This window comes from Hippopotamus amphibius, chromosome 4 (genome assembly GCF_030028045.1).
Source record: "Hippopotamus amphibius kiboko isolate mHipAmp2 chromosome 4, mHipAmp2.hap2, whole genome shotgun sequence".
NCBI lineage: Eukaryota > Metazoa > Chordata > Mammalia > Artiodactyla > Hippopotamidae > Hippopotamus > Hippopotamus amphibius.
Window position 1 is genome coordinate 122807778 of NC_080189.1, and position 20413 is coordinate 122828190.

A 20413-nucleotide genomic window follows, 5' to 3' on the forward strand; every position below is an offset into this window, starting at 1 on the left:
GTCTATCTCATATAAAAGAAGCTCAAAAGTGAGCATCCAGGACAGTTACAGAGGCTCCACAGTCACAAGGACCCAGGCCTCTAGTATCTCTCTCTCCTGGTTTCTCAAGGTCACCTCTGCTTGCAAGATGTCTGCTGCAGCAGCTACCAACATCTCATCTACATTCCAGTGAGCAGAAACGAGGGACAAAAACAAGGACAAGACGATGTATTGCCCTTTAAGGGCTTCCTTCACTAGAAACCCAACCCTATGTCTTCTGTTCACTGGCTACCATTATCTATAAAGAAGACAGGGACATGTTGATTTTTTAATTCCAAAATCTAATAATACAGGGGTTCTGCTACTAAAGAGGAGAAAAATGGATAGATGGTTAGTAGTCTGCCTCAGACACTTAAGAGCATTTTTCATATAACTAAAATTTCAGCTTTCGTCCTTACTATTTGGAGTCATTTCTAAAAAGTATAAAATCTAATAAAAAGATATGCATTAAAAAGCTTTTAGGATATATTTTACACTCAAAAAAATTATACTTTAATGAATGTCAAAGCCAGAACACAGTGAGATCAAATTCTGACAGCAAAGATGCAACAGCAGGGACTTCCCTGGTGACGCAGTGGTTAAGAACCCATCTGCCAATCCAGGGGACACAGGTTTGAGCCCCGATCGGGGAAGATCCCACATGCTGCAGAGCAATGAAGCCCATGTGCCACAACTAGTGAAGCCTGCGTGCTGCAACTACTGAAGCCTGTGCGCCTAGAGCCCGTGCTCTGCAACAAGAGAAGCCACCGCACTGAGAAGGCTGGGCACCGCAACGGAGAGTAGACTCTGCTCACCACAACTAGAGAAAGCCTGCGCGCAGCAACAAAGACTGAATGCAGCCAAAAATAAATTAAAAAACAAAAATCGCAAAAAAAAAAAAAAAAAGAAAGAAAAGCAACAGCAGAAACAAGCCTGTATATTCAGCTAACATAGGTATGTATACGTGTGTGTGCATTTGTATGGAAGAGGACAAATCATGAGAACTTTTAAATGCTCAGATATAGTCGAAGTCACAATTTACGTTTCTTACAGAGTAATCTGTAAGTAATCTCTCAATGTAGAGAACCACCAAATTTCCCATAAAATAACATCTTTTTTTCTAACAGTTTTGTTGAGGTATAATTTACATATCATGAAATTCACACGTTGTAAGTACACAATTCAGTGATTTTAATTTATAGATACACAATCATCACTAAAATCCTGTCTTAGAACATTTCTATCACCCTAAAAAGATCCCTCATGCCATTTTCAGTCAACCCTCATTCCCAGACTATGACAACTACTACTCATACTTTCTGTCACTATATACTTTTTTCTGGACATTTCATGTAAATGATATCATATAACATGGAGTCTTTTTGAGTCAGGCTTCTTTTACCTAACAAAACGTTCTTGAGGTTCATCCATGTTGTAGTCTATATCAGAATTTCTCCCTTTTTATACTAAATATTAAATAGTATTCCATTACATGGACACATCACATTTCATTTATCCATTTATAGGTTGCTGGGCATTTGGACTGTTTCCAATTTTTGGCTATTATGAATAATGCTCTATGAACATTGATGTACAAATCTGTATGGACATATAATTTCACTTTGGCCTTAAGACACTATAGATATCTAGGAGGAATTACTGGATCATATCTTAAGTTTACTTAAACTTTAAAAGGAAAAAAAAAAAGGCTGAAGGCTGTCACACTGTTTTCCAAAGTGGCTGTACCATTCTACATTACCACCAGCTTTCCCACATCCTCACCAATGATTTTTCCTGTCCACTATTTTGATTATAGGCATCCTAGTAGGTGTAATGTTTCATCTCCTTATGGCTTTAATTTGCATTTCTTTAATGACAAATACTGTTGAGCACCTTTTCATGCACTTATTAGCCATTTGCATATCTTCTTGGGTGAAATGTCTACACAGATAGTTTTTTAGATTCTCTTTATTAGGTTGATGAAATTACCTTCTATTCCTAGTTTGTTGAGAGTTTATATTATGAATGGGTATTAGATTCTTTCAATTTTTTCTGCATCTGAGATAATCATACACTTTTTGTCTTTGACTATTAATAGAGTGTATTATGTTAACTGATATTCAGATGTTAAAACAACCATGCATCCTGGGATAAATCCCACTTGATCATCAAATTTAATCCATTTTATATGTGCTGAATACAGCTGGTTAACATTTTTGCTGGAAATTTTACATCTCTATTCATGAGGGTTATTGGTCTGTAGTTTTCTTTTCTTGCGACATCTTTGTCTGGCTTTGTTTATCAGGGTAAAAATCACCTCACAGAATGAGTTGGGAAATAGTCCCTCCCCTCTTTTATTTTCTGTAAGTTTGTGAAAAATTGTGATTATTTCTTCTTTAAATATTTGATAGAGTTCACCAATGAAGCCATCTGGGTATGGGCTTTATTTTTTTTTAATTTAATTTTTTTTTTTTGTCTTTGGAATTCTTCGTTTCATTAAGTTTCTCACAAAATACAAAGCTCAAACGTAACTGTCTACGTCCACCAAAGAACAGAATCAAGTAAGTGGTTAGCACACAAACAATGATCTTTTTCATTTTTAAAAATATAAATAACAACGTTCAAGGTTTGACAGTTTACTCCTGTGTGTTTCACTTTAAGGCTTTATGTTGCAGACCCTTCACTGATAAGTGCGCATACCTGTCGTCAGGATACACTGCCCACAAGCGGGGAAGGACACCGTGGATACGTTCCTGAGGGTGACATGCATTGATCTATGTTGCCTCAGCCTGTGAAAAACTAAATGGTCAATCAAATACCCTCTGATCAGTTCTCACAGTTTCATTAATTTTCTTTCTACTACGAAGTAACAATAGAAAGGGGTAAGTTCCCAGCAACATTCAAGCCCTCAGATCAATCATGAAGGGCGAGAAGGAAAAGAAAGGCTTTTTCCTGGATGGAATTTTAACCCATAGAGTTTAAAGGGTGGCTTGTACTGAAACCTCTTTCAGATTAAGTAATGTTGAGAGAAGGGGTGGTCTTTTGGTTGGGTACTGGAGAAGAGGTTAAAGTGGAGAGGTTACTCTGGGAAAAACGCCACTGACAGTCCATCCGCCCACAGGAGTCATGTCACCGGCCAGGTCTGGGGGCAGAGCCAGGGCCCCTGCGTATAGTATTGGCGTATAGTTGATTTACAGTGCTGTGTTAGTATAGGCTTTTCTTTGTGGGAAGATTTTAAAATACTAATTCAATTTATTTACTTGTTATAGGCCTATTCAGATTTTTTATTGAGAGTAGTTTCGGTAAATGAGCTTTGTTCATTTCATCTAAGCTGTCTAATTCGTTGGCAAAGTTCTTCATAGGGCTCTCTCATAACCTTTCTAATTTCTGTAGAGTTGGCAGTGATACATCCTCCTTCATTCTTGAGGCTGCTGTTTATATCTTCTTTTTCTTCTTGATCAGCCTAGCTAACGGTTTATCAATTTTGTTGATCTTTTCAAAGGGCAAACTTTTGGCTTCACTGATTTTTCTATTATATGTTTTATATTTTGTTGGGTTTCTGCTCTAATCTTTACTATTCTTTCCTTTTTCTTGCTTTGAGTTTAGTTTGTACTTTTCCACCTCCTACTGCTGTAAGGCAAAAGCATAAGGTTATTGATTTAAAATCTGTTTTCTCTGCTACTATAGGTAATGGAAGCTATAAATTCCATCTAAGTATTGCTTTAACTGCATCACATAAATGGTGATATGTTCTGTTTTCATTTTCATTCAGTTCAAAACATTTCCTAATTTCCCTTGTAATTTTCTCCTGACTCATGGGTTATTTAGAAATGTTTCAAGTTTCAAAAATTGGGAGCTTTTCCATCCTTTTACATTCAATGTATTTGTGTCTTTGAATCTAAAGTATGTCTCTTGTAGAAAGCATACTGTTGGCTCTTTTTTCTTTTTTTTTTAATCCAGCCTGACATTCTCTGCCTTTTTACTGCAATGTTTAATCCAGTCATATTTAATTTAGTTATTGACATGATCACATTTACATGTGCCATTGTGCTAGGTTTTCTATATATCTCATCCTTTTCCCCTCCTCCTCCTTTACTGCCTTCTTTTTAGTCACATATATATATCATAATGTTCTATGTTGCTTCCTTTGTTAGAATTTTTACTATATAAATATTTTAGTTATATTCTTGGTGGTTGCACTAAAGATTACAATATGTATCTTATCAAGATCTATTTAAGATTAATACTAGCTTTATTCTGGAAAAATATTAAAATATTGCTCCATTATAGCTCCATTTCTTACCACTTTCTTTGTGCTATCATTATCACATATAGTAATCTTTATATAAGCTCAACAATACAGTTTTATAGTCTTTTCTGGAAGATTAGACTTATGATGAAAGTTTCTGATTTACTGAAATAATTATTAGAAATTATTTGATAATATTTTTAAATAAAATAAATACATGGGATTTTTAACCTAAAATTATTTGGTTTACTTATTTCCCACTGATAATTTTAAATAGATTATAGGTTAAAAGCAACTTTAAAATATCCATATAATTTATCTCATGAATATGAAGATATGTTGCTTAGTTTATCCAATTGTCATTTAATTATACAACATTCTTTTTTCCAAAGTAATAGAATTCACATGGGTATACATTAGTAATGTTATCAGGACTCTAAATGAAATATCACCCCTAAATAAAACGATTCCACCAATCCCACAATTCAAACTTCTCATTAGCCCATGTTACTCTCACCCTTGTGCATATATATGATTCCTACAAAATTATAATCAAATGTCAATATAACTTGCTGTTTAGCTTTTTTCACTTATAAGCATTTTTCCATGTTGCTATGTAAAGAAAGTCTTTTTAAGAGGCTTGTGACTGGTATATATTTACAAAGCATCAACATGAAATTACCAGCATATATCTTAACTTCAGGACCATTCATTTCCTCCAGCAATGGTTTTTCTGACATATACCTGAGTTTCAATAACTATTTCCCCACCTGGCATAGTTTTCTAACTAGAGTCAAGACAGAGTTCAGGACTCTCCTCTGGACATCTCCAAGAACAGGGCCATATACATTACTCTGAGTTAATGGATCTACTTATTACCATATTCAAAACCTGTGGGATCTGATTATTTTAGAAATGTTACTTGCCTGTTTTAGCACCCAGACTTGGATCACGTCTAGGAACAGTGGACAGATAAGGACAGGGACTGAATGGTTTACTGTTCCTTTTAATGCCTGGTATCAGCCTCTTACATTGCTGTGAATAATAGGTCTGACTATATTTCTGGATGATAAGTGGTGAAAGGTTCTCAGATAATAGGAAAATGGCATTAAAAATAATAATTTTAAAAATGCAGCTTTGAAAAATACTCTGGAGTCAAAGTAGCACTGCAAGTACTTTGAGGGACCTCCTCTTAAACTCTACTTCAAGTATGTACCAATGATAAAATTTAAAGAGAGAAAATCATAAACGTATAGCCATGGTCAAAACTAGTTAAGTATCTCTGTAGACAAAAATTAACGGAAATGTGTAGCCACAAACAGAGCTTAAGCTAAAAGCCTGGACTCCATACCTATAAGTAGAAAGAAGAAATAAGAAGTCTGACTCCCACAGAGTAATGAGGACTGAAACTACTCTACAAAAGGCCTGGGATCAGAGCCAGACGCAATGCTGGAAACCAAGGGTTGCAGTGGGACTCTACCACCTGTGAAAAAAGGTGTAAAAAGTGAGAAGGCCACTGCCTGAGGCTACATCTTATAAAATATTATGTATCTGGGATGTTAAGAGGCCACAGTTTCAGCCCAACAGCTGAAACCAAGCCAATAATCTGCAGGCTTGGTATCTGGATCTGCAATGGCCTCAATATAACCTCAGGAGGGAGCCCTAAGCTGCCTATATCAGACCTACTGCTTGTCTAGGTGTCTCAGCGAAAGGAATAAAAGCCACTATAAAGCCCCTAGGGAGGACAGGTGAATAAAAAAGGAGAGAGAAACACCCACACAAGATGGACCTGGAAACTAAAATTCTACCTAAAGAAATATAACATTTTAATTATGAAAGAAATTATTTCCTTCACAGTCTAATTACCTGAGCAATTCTTCATAAAAATCTCAATCTAAAACATCTTTGTATCACAATAGGTTTGAAGCAGACACACAACCTACACAACTGTACACGTGGGTCTTGCTTTAAGAGTCTATAACAACTTCTGGGTACAATTTTAATTAAATTAACCCTGTGGTCCATATCATCAAAGCTGACATACCCCAAATCATCTTATGTTTTCAACATTCAGAAATTTCCTGTTGCTGGCTTTGATGAGCCAAGGGAATTATTTATAGTAACTTCAAATCATGCTTGCTGTAGTTCTAAAACAACTATAACTACAGGGGCTTGGGTCTTCTCTAGGGTGGACTTAGCACATATCTAAAGACCATGAAACTAAGTAGGCTTCTTAGCTTGCCTGTATTTCTTTTTTAAACAACTTTATTGAGGTATAACTGCTATACAGAGAACTGTGGTTTGTTTTTAAATAACTCTACTGTTGTGGAGAGAATCAACAAGTAATTATCTCTCTTGCGCATTTTATTTTAAGGCATTTCAGAAAAATAATTTAGAGGGAATACATATTCAGGGACACTCTGAAAGAAGACTGTAAATCAAGTTGAAAGTAGGTATAAGAATTACGATTTTTGGCTTTACATAAGAAAAAAATTCCCACTGAGTACTTTTATCAAAAACTTAACATACTGTTTCATAATCCCCTCCTTGTTAGACATAAATAAAACAGATTGGATGACCATCCTCTGGGAGAGCTACAGAAGAGACTCCTACTTGAGGAAATACGTTAGACATTGGTGAGGTCTCTTCTAACTTCGGGATTCTACATTGGTTCTTTAATTTTCATTTTTGTTTTTTCCCTCAGCATAGAGTTTTTAACATCTCTGACCCCAGTGCAATTTCTTTCCTATACCAGGACTATTTAAAACAATAATAGCTAGGTATAAGAACCATCAATATCAAGATCTACTTCTTTTCCTTATTTGCTTATGAAATTACAGAAGTCAAAAGCAAAAGGATAAGCAATTAATTAATCAGTCCAAAATAAAGCAGTACTTTTAGGAGCTGTGTGGAGGTGGCAAAGGTGGTTGTGGAGAAGGATGACTTTGGAATCCCTAACTGAAATTATGAAGAGCCAAAAGACTGGCACACAAATAGAACTGCATCTGGAAATCCCTTTTAAAAATTACTTAAAGATATTATAATAATCAAAATAGATGACAGCAGAGAATACAGTATTCCATAGCTAATAATATAATTGACGGGTGAGTTTCAGAATAACTAGGGAGAACAGGCAACCTCAAAGTTAAAATTACGAAGTAGGAACACTGGTGATTTCTTCGTCAAAGCATCATTAAAGATCTATTAACTTAATAACACTTCAAAAATTATAAAATATAACAGGCAAGTCAGCAAAAGTAAATGACCAATGTGGATTAAGCTAATTACTGCAAACACCCTCAGCAGGCCTCTATGCATGGACGTTCAGAACCCATTTTCCCAGAAGAGCAGCATGGACTATACTAACAGTCTTCACAGGCTCAAGAAAAGAATGGACAAAACAGAAAACTAACTAGGAAGATGATATCTAGCATAATTGGAACAATCTAAAAAAAAAAAAAAAAAAGCAAAACAATAAAAACCATACTGAGTTAAAACACAAAAACAAAACCTACAAACGATGTCCCTGACAAAATGGAAACAGCAATCAGTGATTTTATCCAAAGATATTTAGATATATCTATACAACACAGAAATGTTCATTCTCTAAGCTTGTACTATCCAGTGTGGTAGCCATTAGCCATATTTGAGCATCTGCAACGTGTTAGTGCAACTCAGAAATCAAATTTTTTATTTAATTTGAGTCATTTATATTTAAATTTTTAAAGTGATACTTGATTCAGTTACTGGAAAGCTTTTTAAGTCTGGGAAGAACCTGAAAACATGAATCTACTTGTTAGTTTTGAAGAATTTGATTACATGAATCTACTTGTTGGCTGCACATTCTATGAAATCAATACAGATTAAGTATTTTCAATCAAAATTGAGTATCCAAGTTGAAGTGTGCCAAGAAGTATAAATTTAAAATATATACCAGATTTTGACAACTTAGTAAAGAAGCTAAAATGTGAAATGTCTCAGTAATTTTAAAAAATGCGATTACATGTTGAAATAATATTTTGATACATGAGATTAAATAAAATATATTTTAAAATTAATTTTACCTGTTTCTTTTTTACTTTTTAAAATGTATCATGTATCTATTGCACAGTGCTGCTCTAAGGGATCAATGGCTTTAAAAAGAAAGTCATCTGCCAAAAATCTGAAATATATGTCACTCAGGATTTGTAAGTAAAATACTACCTTATCTCCTAGTGTCACAAAGTATTACTTTAGGCTACTCAGAATTTGTTCACTTGTACATTCCAAAGACACTCTCTTCACACAGAAGACTGTTACAAATTATTAAAGTATTCCTCTGAGTTACTACAAACTATAGGTATGTTTAATGGTCATTCCACCATCCAGAGAAAGTAATCGAGTAACTGAAGGATACTAATTCATCAAAGACTTCTTGATTCCTTTTACATCCAAATTCTCTCATCAATATGTTAAATAATGCTCCTGGTTCTATGAGAGCTAAATGAAGATCTTTAGTATAGCAAAGTTTTTTTTTGGGGGGGTGAGGTCTTTTTTTAAGGACTTTTATTGAGATATAATTGACATACAATAAACTGCATATATTTAAAGTGTACATGTATATATGGCAATCCCAATCTCCCGCAAAGATTTTGATACGCGTTAATACATAGGCCAATGTTGTTTATGTGCATACACATATATACACAGGCTTATAAATCTTTCCCTGGAAGAAAAACATTATAACTGCATGCCTTCACAGTGCTCTTCCAACTTTTTCCATACCATGGCACGTCACAGAAAATTACACTTGTAAAACACACCGCAGTTAACTTAAGACCACTCTAAGGAGGGTATCACTGTCCCAGAACACTGGGTTACTGCACACCAACTGGGATGCTCGGGCTCAAAGGGCCTTGCAGAACACTGCAAAAAAAAATATCTCACCCATATATTATTTTCATCTGACTTATATTTTACTCTTACTTATGCCTACAGTTGTGAAAATACAACCCCTCAACATTTTTAACAACAATATACAAAGAAGACCACAAGATGGAGATATTACTCCATATCAGTATTTGTATTGATGTAATTTTTTTCCATGTACATTTCCCTCTCTGTATTTCCTACTTTCTCCTTCAGTGGTATCCTCAGCTATGTCTCCATCCCTAACATTTTACTGGTTTCTCCACCATTCTGCTTTAACTAGCATTATTAGAGAAATATTATATAGTGAATATTTTATGATCCTTGTTTTTAATATTAAAAGCAAGCAGATAATTAGAATATTTTCTTCTAGCTCAATATTTTCCCACCTCTCTAAAATTAAGATGATTTTTATTTACATATTTTTCTCCAATAAGTAAAAATTCTTTAAAAAAATTTGCTACCAGCAAAGTAATAAGTGCTCCAAATACCATTTACTAGAATACATTCTGTTAACTTTGTAAGGCTATGGATTTACTTCATGTTGATACCCCTCCAAACTTTCCTGGAATTCTTCTTTGACAACGGTCCTCAAACCAGTTTATGAGCCTTACTTGAAACTGATTTTCTGATCTCTTTATCAATCCAAAGCATACTTACCCAAGCTTGCTAACTTAATTCAGTCATCAAATTTAGCTCCAAATGACTATAAGCTATAGGCAAAAATCAAACCCATCTTAAAGATTTACTATTAATGAGTAAATCTGCCAAATATGCTGCAGGCTTTGAAGGCAATTCAAAATAAGTTTCAACAATGTTTTGAGAGGTGGCAGCATAGTTGAAAACCTGCAAAGCTTTCCACAAAAACTAATTTCAAGATCTAATTTACTCTAAGTTAAACCTTTTATACTTCCAAATACATGATACAGAAAGTCACACTAATTCTGTGTAACTACTATAGAACTGCATAGCACGGCAATCATCTGAACTTTATATGATTTTACTTAAGTACAAGCAACAACAATTTCCAGTCACCCTACATTATACATACATGTATTAGCTTCCTTAAATCAAATTTAATCACTACTTAAAGTCAGAAAAGAACCTAAATAGTAATTTTTAATGTTAACTAAAACCATGGAAAATAACTGCTAACGAGACTTGCATTTTTTTTTTAATTACAGAAAGTCAGAGGCTTCTTGGTAATTGGTCATGAGATAGCTTCCTTAACCTGATCCATTTTAACGGTATAAAGTCCTTAAGTATTGGCTAGAAATATGAAGTCTCTACCTTCCTCAGCAGGCACATATGTGGACCCCTAGGATTTCTCCATGGTCTGTTCATACCTTCCCAATAAATGACAACAACATTTTGACTACTGCTCACTACACATGTCACAGTGGGGTCTCATGTAGCTCTTTAAAATTCTTTTGCTTTCTATAACCAGGAGTTGTATGTAGTCCAGAATTTAAGAAAATTACTCCCTTATAGCATTCTAGTGTTTGCACTCAGTGGTATTTTAATAGTGCTTCTTTTCCATTTTAATACCACTGCTTATACCATGACGTGTCCTTCATTTAATTCTTGACCTTAAACTCTTACCTTTAATGCTTAATTCAGATTCTATTAGCTGACCATGTAGCTGCACAGAGCTTTACATCCACTGCTTCACTGGCACTAAATTGGGTATTCTGCCTAATAATGGAGCATGTTGTTCTATGCACATATTCTCTCTAAGCAGAAATATAGACTGCGGCATGCCCTGCTTTTGCAACATGCCTGATTACACGAGATTCCAGTTGCTGGATGATGGTAATCAGAAACACTAAGTGAATGAGTCCTAACCTTATTTAATGTAGTATTAAGGAGGATGGGAATGAGACACAAATTCCAGATTAAACTTCTAATTGAGTCCTAACGACAATCTTAGACAAAAATTTCAGTAAATATAAGTTAAAAAAATATATCTGGCTCTTAAAATGGAATACCATGATGTTACTTAAAATATAATCATATTTTTACATTCATTAGTATCGGACTCATCTTTCACAAGTAGGTGTTTTGGTGAAAATCAAGAAAGGTTTTTGAAAATACATATTACTATAACCTCATTATAAATTGGTCTAGGGTCCTGCTTCACCCAATCAGTAGACTCTCTTTTTTACTGCAACTCCTTTCCTTCCATCTCTGCACACCTCTATACAAGAAAGGCTTTGGAGCTGTTTTTAATTCTGGGTGGAATTAATTGATGTCATTACTGTCCATACAGACCCAACAATATCTGACTTAGAAAAAGATTCCCAAGACCTTATAGTAGCAGTCTGTGGAATAAGTAGCTCATTGGTAGAAAATAAAGCTAAGAACAGGCTTAATATAGATACGAGGCATTTCATCAACTGGTATAACTTACAACTGCCACAGAAGTTCTCCTCTCAGCAACCATCAAGCCAAATGTCTACCCTCACCTCCATCCTACCCTGTGTATCATTCCCAACACTGAATAAAACATATGATGTTGAAATTCACCACATTACACCAATCACTGAGTAAAATGGTGACTTTTACTAAAAAGATTTTAGAATATATCTCTAAGAATAATTGTAATAACAAAGGACAATTCCAATTTCCCAGTTCAGCTTAGGGTGTATCTATGAATAATAAAAGAAACTATTCTAGGATTGTTCTCATAATTAGTGTTAAAAAAAAAAAGAATAGTATAAAAAGAAACAAGAAACTTACAACTAGAAGAGGATTTCTGTCCCATCAGCTCTAGATTATGTGGCAAAAGTTTCCCAATAGATTTGCTTTTTCCCACAAAATATGTCCAGGCAACCTCCACTAAATAGTGTGTACGTGAGAAAAGTAAACCAATTTTACAATAATCCAATCTGATGCAAATATGTATACAACTAAATATGATACGCTTTACATCAGAAATATAAATGACTGGAAGGTTATCTACCATTCCAGATTTTGTATACTTCTCTCTTTTCAAATTAACAAATAATTTTGGATTCTACAATGAAAATGGGGGAGTGATTATTATATGACATAGATTTACAAGGGAATAGACTCACTAGAGAAAGACGGAACTATGTTCAGCTAATACCACAAGCTCAGTGGAATCTACCACAAGAATCACTGGAGAGAACTGATACTCACAGTACAGGTTCACCAGTCATTTATGAAAGAGATCCTCCTCTTTATTTCTCAAAAGCACTATGCCGGGGTTTGAGAAGGCCCCATTAATGACTCTGCACTTTTTCCCATCCAAAAAAACCTCAACACAGAAGCCAGGCAAATAGAGATCAAATAGCACCTTTATTGCTGAAAAGCTACTGGAGAATTGAGATTACATGTAGGAGCTAAACAGGCTTGCTAGAAATTCTTGCCCTCCCATCTGCAGCCTAACTTTGAGACAATACACTCAAGAGGAAGTATGGTCAGGATAATAACTGCCTTACTGGTCTGGGGCAGAGAAGAGAATGAGCCCCATTACTTCTAGCTTTTAATTAGTTAGCTCTCCCGTATCAAGCAAAGCAGACCAAAGGTGATCACCCTCCAACAAGGTAACTCATTCATCCACGGAAAGATCTAAGAGATGGGTCACGAGATCAGCAGTGTTTCTCTAAGGAAGTCCCTCCCCTGGGATATATGTAAGATGAGTGTGCCATAACTGTCCCTTCCTTAAACAGGCTGTCACTCTGTCCATTTACACATTCTGTGCATCTGAAATACAGACTGAAAGAGCTTAAATGATTTACTAACTCTGATTAAAGAGTTAAAATCCAACATTTTGTAAGCATGTCGCTTAACAATAGTTTTCTTCTTTTAACCAGGTTTTAGCATTCATTTGAATGTAAGGATGCAGTTATTAAAAAATTTATAAGAGAAAGAGGCACATTTTCTAGCTCTCTGAATAGGAATCTGTAATGACTGGCACCAAGAAAATTACTCTGATTTCAACAGAAAGTAAACACTGCAATTTATTTAAGATAACTCAGCTTGTTACAATTTCAATTCACAGATTTTTAAATGACTATGAAGTATTTATTGTTGGAAAGAACACTGTACAAAGTATAAAGAAAGTCAAGGCCCCAAAAGACAATGAAAAAAAAATACAGAATTACCATTGACCCCACAAGAAATACAGGTGTCCAAGGAGCAGGAGCTGTTAGAATAAATACAAATACTGTTTGGGGACCTAGAATTTAAGTTACTAATGAAAGATATTTCAATAACACACCTTTTTCCCTACATTCCTCTAATCTTCTACCTTGATCCTCTGAAAAGATGCAATATCCAAACTGGAATGCCCTGTGAACAATTAAAATCATTCTAATAACAGAGTGAGCCTCTGGTATGTCACCTGTATACATACCTCAACTAAAAACTTCTGGAATCCCTTGAAAGCTTTTAGAACCAATTTGAAACCTAGGAATACCTGGAAAGGGATTCCTTTGCTCTATGAGAGCAATAAAAAGCCATATAGAAATATAATCTATTGAATAAAAACGGTCAAGCAACTACTCATTCAGTGAATTACTGTTTAGTTTTAGTTACCATGTTTATATTTTTCATTTAATAAATATTTCAGTGTCTACTATGAAGTAAAGAAAGAAAACACCATTTGTCCTAAAAATGGGGCAACTAACTTGACAAGGTCGTAAGTCAGTAAGTGGCCTGGTTCAACTTCTAAAAGTCACTAATTATTCCATTATTCCAATTATAGAGTTTAGGGAGTGACTGAGCAAACTACTTTAGACCTGGTATAAAAAGGGATAAAATGGATGCCACATTCAGTCACTAATCATCCCTGGTGTCTAGTTTGGGATATGGAGATCTCAGAAGAGTTTTTTCTATTGTCTCCAATTCTGCCCCCTTCCTCCTCTCCTGAACCCAATCTAACCAATCTATTGAGCTCACCACTCATTGAAACAGCTCTTGCTGAAGTAGCCAATGACCTCCACACTGTTAAATTCAACAGCCAATGCTCAGAATGCATCTTACTTGAATTAGCATTAGCATCTGACCCATCTGACTGCTTTCTCCTCTTTAAAATACATTCTTCACCTGACTTGAAAGAGACCATCTTTTCTTGGTTTGCCTCCTACTTCATAGGCTGTTCCTTCTTCATCTCCTTTCCTGGTTGTTCCTTCCATAGCCCAGCTCCCAGACCCCTCTTTTCTCTTTTTTACATTCACTCCCCTGGTGAACCTACCTGGTTTTGTGGCTTTAAATTACCTACGAAGTGCCAGGGACTCCCTAATTTATTATGAACAGCCCAAACCCTTCTCCTTACAACTCCAGGCTTAGATAACCAATTGCCTATATCCCAACTCAACGTGAAAGTTTATTAGACACCTCACATTTAGCATGACCAAAACCAAATTACTGATTTTTCCCCAACCATACCTACTTCTATTCCAGGATTCTCCATCTTAGTAAGTAGCAAGTGCAATTAAACAAGTATTTATTTACTTTCTGAGGTTTAGAAAAAGCTTTCCAATTATCATCTCCTCCCCCACACACCATTCAATCAGCAAAATGCTGTCAGCTCTATGTTCAAATTATATCCAGAATCTGATCACTCTGCACCACCCAGGTCCATTCTACACCACACTTATCCAATAATTAATAACACACATATAGATGATCTCCAACTTAATAAAGTGATTGTTTTGAAATTTAAGTCCAATCATATACGTTTTCTGTTCAAACCCCCCCTCGACCCCCAACTTACTTATAAGAGCCAAAGTCCTCATAAGACTTACGAAGCCCTATAAGATCTTCCCCTGGCCCCCCCATGACTCTGATCTTATTTACTACTGTCCTCCCCATACACCATGCTCCAACCACACTGGCTGCCTTGTCATTCCTCAAACACTAAGCAAGCTCCAAGGCCTTTGCACTGAACTGTTTGCCTTCCTTGAATGCACTTCTCGACATGGCTCACTCCCTTTCTTCTCTCTCAGGCTTTCTCTGACCATCTGACATTTATATTTACTTGTTTGGCAGTTTACTATCTGTTTTCCCCTACTAAAATATGAGTTTCATGAGTCTAAGGGTTTTGTGTTACATACTGGCCAATTCCCAGTGCTTAATACATAGTAGGTGTGAACTAAATCTCTGTTGAAGAGACAACAACAAAACTGATTAAGTGTGAAGAGCCAGGCCACCACTTTTGAATAAACTACATACTTTGCTCTGGTTCCTCATGTCTGGCTAGTCAAGAAGAGACTGGTTGGGTTTGGCCTGAAAATTTTACATTAAGGACCTAAGACAGGCTGCATTTGTCTCTACCAAACTTCTGGTCTCCTGAAACTCTCCCAACAAAGTTAAGATTCAACGTAATGTAAAGAACTTGTTCCACTCCGTTTGTCTGCTTAGGTAGAATAGTTTCAACTGCGTTCTTTCCAATTCAACACAACTGGGTAGAGAAACACAGATGAAAACAATTTTCTGGATCTTTCTATTCAAATTCCACCTTCACACGGAATCTTCTCAATTACCTATGCTTCTTTATTTTCCCATCTTTGCCCATATAGTTAAACGTTCTGGTTGTTCATACTACCTAATTAACTTCAAATTTAATTGCATGAATTTATAAATGAAAATTGTGTAATCTAGCTTGCGTGTGAATTCTCATACAATCTAAAATTTAAACCACTGCTACTAAGTTTCTGTATTCTCTGAAAGGGGCTTAATTTTCCTTGAATAACTGGAAAATATCTTCAAAATCTTTGGATAGGTTATGTATAAGACTCTCTCTAGCTACAGAATTTAATCAATTATGGTAAATTCTAACATATTTTCAATATTAAAGGCATTCTTAAAAGTCTTCAGAGTTATATTTCACTAGTGATTTTTACACGTATTGAAACACCATTTACTTTGAAATGAGAGATACTTTGTCTCTATAAGCAGGAAGTGGCACCAGGTGAAGACACAGAATAAAGACAATTACCACATAATTGTCTGCACATAAGAATTTGAAGTGTCAAATGCTTAAACCACTTTATAACTTACAAAATTGAAATTCGTTAACATCATGGTGCCATGGCAACAGCAGTTTTATATTCAGTTATTTAATTGAAAAGTAAGTTTCCATGTAGCGTTAAGCTCAACAGTTTACACAAATTTACATAACCTGTAGAGGCGAAATGTGCATTTCACATCTGGTCACGGGAAGCGTGCCTTGAATGACAATTGTTGGTAAACATTTTTTTTATTGCCCCCATAACTATTCAAAGCATTTTATGAAGGGCTCAATCAGATCGTGTGAAATTCTAAGTCTTTCCCCCGATGATCCTTAAAGCAGTGAAATGGCGTCAGGGAAGGGATATCTACCCTCATTCACCACCCCCCGGGTGTAAGTAAATAGCAACAAACGGACAGTACAAGTGAAAGTCTCAAGCTAGTAAAGGAAAGAAAACGAAACGAAAGGAAAAGAAAAAGACAACGTTCCTGCGCTACTGGCTCGGCTTCTCTTCCTGGAGCACCCCAAGTGCCTCTACTGCGCCGAACACTTGACCGCTGCTTCTATGACTTCCAGGACCAACACGGTAGAGGCTTCAAGTTCCTCCGTATTTCTGAACTGTGATACGAACGCCTAATCCAACAGGCTATACACAGATTCCAAAGTACAGCGCAAGAAAAACTTCCGCAACCCAGGCGCCAACCAAAATGCTTTCCTAGCTTCCCGGAAAGGCAGAGGAAAGGAGGCTGCTAAAATAAGGATACGTGTAATAAGGAAGGTGAAAATCTGGAGGGAGACACGACTGCTCTTTCCGACATTCACGGGGCAGGAAAGGAAACTGTAAAATATCTACCCACAGCACTCGCCCTTCTTCCTCCAGCACAGCTGGGTGCAAGGATCTCCCCCAGAATGGGAGGGAAGAGAAGCGCTCGCCACCCCAGGGCTGCTGGCATTTGCAGCCTGTCACTGAGACCGGAACTTGAGAAGGGGAGCCGGCCGGTGAGGAACTGGGGAAGGCGGGCCATTCCCTCTGAGGCTGCTCACGAGGAGATCCTGGTGGATCCGGCTGAGGAGGGCAGCCGAGCCCAGAACGACCAGGTCTTGCCCCGCGCGCGGCTCCCTCAGAGGAAAGGGGGTCAGAGCCCGCCCCACCCCCTCCTTTCCGCCGGGACCCGCACGCTTCTGCCGGGGACGCGCAGCCCTCGGGCGGGCGGGCGGCCGCGCTTACCTGCTGCACCCCGAGGAACTGGTAGAAGTTGAGCTGCACCTCCTCCACCAAGTCAAACAACTCCAGGTCTCCGCTCTCCCAGCCGCGCGCCGGCCCCGCGGCCGCCAGCAGCAGCAGCAGCAACAGCGGCGGCGGCGGCGGGAACGGTACGAGCCGCGGCCGGCGGCGCAGAGGAAGCCGGGCTAGCCGGGAGTAGGGTGCCGTCATCGCGCCGGGCGCGGAGAGGTCACCGCCGCGCAGTGCCGTCGACCGAGACCGCGGACGTGGCGGGCAGCGCGCGCGGGCTGTGGCAACAGTGCTTGTCAGTCAGAAGCACGGGCAGCCGTCCGAGTCGCCAGCCCCGCGGCCAGTCCCGCACGGAGGGCAGGGGCGGCGGGAGCCGGCGGACGCTGCGGCGGTAAGCGGGAGGGCGCGCGGACGGGGCCGCAGGCTGCTCTACCCTCCGCGGACCCTCACCTCTCACCCAGGCCTACAAACAGCTGGCGAGCCAGCGCCGGGCGCTGAGGTTGCACGGGGGGGAGAGGCTTCCCCTCACCTCAGCCTATCCCAGGCCTCGCTTCCGGTGACATCACGTCTCCTAGCAACCGCGGGAGAGGGGGCGGGGCCGGAAATAGGGAAGCCGGCACCCCAGACCTGGGCCTCCGCGAAATGCCTCTCAGTCGCTGGCGCGCTCCGCGGAGGCGTGTGTGTATTGACACAGATTAAGAGACGTGGACAGTTACAGACATCGCGCATCTACCTGGAACATCCCAAGTATCGCTGAAACAGCTACCTTCTTACCCTCCTCCAGATATTGAAAACTAAAAGCATATTTGAGAACCGATTTATTGATTACGGCCTCTGTTCCATACATTTCATTATTCCATCCCCAAAGATATAGGAGGAATTGAACCCAGGGCTTGAAAGGGGCAAATCTAGTGAGTAATCTAAGGTATCCTTTTGAGAGAGGTGAAGAGGAAATGAAATTTGAACCAACACAAAAAGTATACCTGTAATAATGAATTAAGATTTATAGGCATAATACCATAAAATAGGCAACCTGGTAGAAATTAATAAGCATGACTCAATCATAGTCTTAGGGGAAGTGTAGTGTATCCACTCTGGTCCATTTCCAATTGCTCTTCCTTTCCCAATTGAGGTCTATTTTTAAAGATATTTAGACTAAAAACCTCCACTCTCCCACCGGTGTCTCACCTCCGACTCTCCCCCCTGCCCCAACCGCTACTGCTTTCTGTTGTGTGAACCTTATTTTCTTCTTAGCTTTTGCTTTACCAGTTTTGAGAGTTTGATCTCATGCTTTTCCCATCTTGGATCCAGCCGGCTGAATTAAGCTTGATAGGATAATGATAAGGCTTTCATAGTAAAAATATATTATGTTTGACAAAGCTTAGAAAAACAGTACCTGGATCCAGGAAGTAAATCTTACTGAAGAAATCCTTCCATTACTGTAGAGTTTTACAAATATTTTTAAATAGTTATAAATGAATGCAAGTATATCTTGCTTAAAAATAATATATATGCTTGAATTAATCCCATTTTAAATTCCTCATGAGTCAACTTTCAAAGATACAAGAGCAGGGGTGTCTTAGCGAGGGCTGCTGTAACAAAATACCATAGGCTGGGTGGCTTAAAAACAGACGTTTATTTCTCACAGTTCTGGAGGCTGGAAAGTCTGTAATTGGGAAATGTCAGCATGGTCAAATTCTGGTGAGAGCCCTCTTCAAGGTTTCAGAGGGCTGCCTTCTTGTTGCACCTTCACATAGTGGGAGAGAAATCTAATGTCCCCTCTTACAAGGGCGCTAATCCCATACTGTGAGCTCCACCATCATGACCTCATTTAAACCTACTTATCTCCCAAGGCTGCACTTCCTACTACCATCACACTGGGAATTAGGGCTTCAACATATGAATTTGGGAAGGACACAAATATTCAGTCCATAGCAAAGGGTATCACCTTTTCTGTGTATTTCCAGTGCCAAGCACAATGCACAGCACGTGCTAGCATTCAATTTGTTGAATTGAATCCTGTGAATACCTCCATGCCTCCGCGTACAGTTTTTTAGTTTAATTTTTTGATATATCAGTTTTCTGAAAGTGAGAGGCATCTTTACCAAGTCTCTAAGTTAGCTTACTATTTATTCCATGATTAAAACATCAAAATAAAATGAGAGCAATAATCTTAAGCACTACTTTTACATAATATCCCAACATTCATCTTTTCTGCTAATGTGACCTTAAATTAAATGTAATATAACATTTGAAACTGGTGCCATATTGCCAATGATACTTTAGTGATCTGGTATTTCCCTCTTGAGCTCTATTCTTATGTTCTCCAAGAACCCCAAGGACTTCCTCCATCCAAAGGGAATAGTTCTCTTTCCAAGGCCAAGCTGAAACAGAACTGCTATTGCTTCTCACTGCCATAAGGAATCGCTCTGGATGCTTCTTCCTGCTCAGTTCCAATAACACTAGCCCACTATGAAATGATGTCCTTTCTTGTTCTGGTCTAGGTTGCTGCAAAGACCACAGGGATATTTACATTTAGATTTCTAGTTTGGCATCTTCATATGTTCAGTCTTGTCCCCCAGAGGAAAATGCAACTGAATAAATCTTCTTCTCCTGAAGCCAGGACTAAGTGAGCTCACAATGGACAGTTGTTTTCTTATCTGGTGACATTAATGATTCTGGGCATGGACTGATGAAACTTAGCCTGGGCAAAGGCAGTGTACACAGGAAGAGAGAAGCCAGTGAAATGTTTAACAGTCATGTGAGTTGTGTAATGGATTGGAAATGTAGAGAGGAGCCCCAAACTTACAGCCAGCTTTCCCACAGAACATTTGCTGAATTCTGGGGTAATGCAGGAGGCCAAAGGATTGAAGGATAGGAAGTGTAAAACCTCCCCACATTCTACCAGTGCACATAAAATGAATTCTACCTAAAAAGAGGAACCTGCTCTTCAAATACACAAGCAGTCTTCCCCCTCAAGACATCTGCAATATTTCTGAAGTTGTATGAGTAGGAGGATAAAGAT

The 20413-nt window shown here is 38.0% G+C and overlaps 1 protein-coding gene across 1 annotated transcript in view; it reads right to left on the reverse strand.

Moving 5' to 3' along the window:
• The window catches only part of DNAJC1 (DnaJ heat shock protein family (Hsp40) member C1), a 186621-nt gene extending 168700 nt beyond the window's left edge, over positions 1-17921 (reverse strand). Inside the window, exon 1 of the mRNA XM_057731493.1 lies at positions 17383-17921. Coding sequence (XP_057587476.1) covers positions 17383-17589 — 207 coding nt within the window. The 5' untranslated portion in view covers positions 17590-17921. The remainder of the gene's footprint in view (positions 1-17382) is intronic.
• Positions 17922-20413: the final 2492 nt, after the last annotated feature.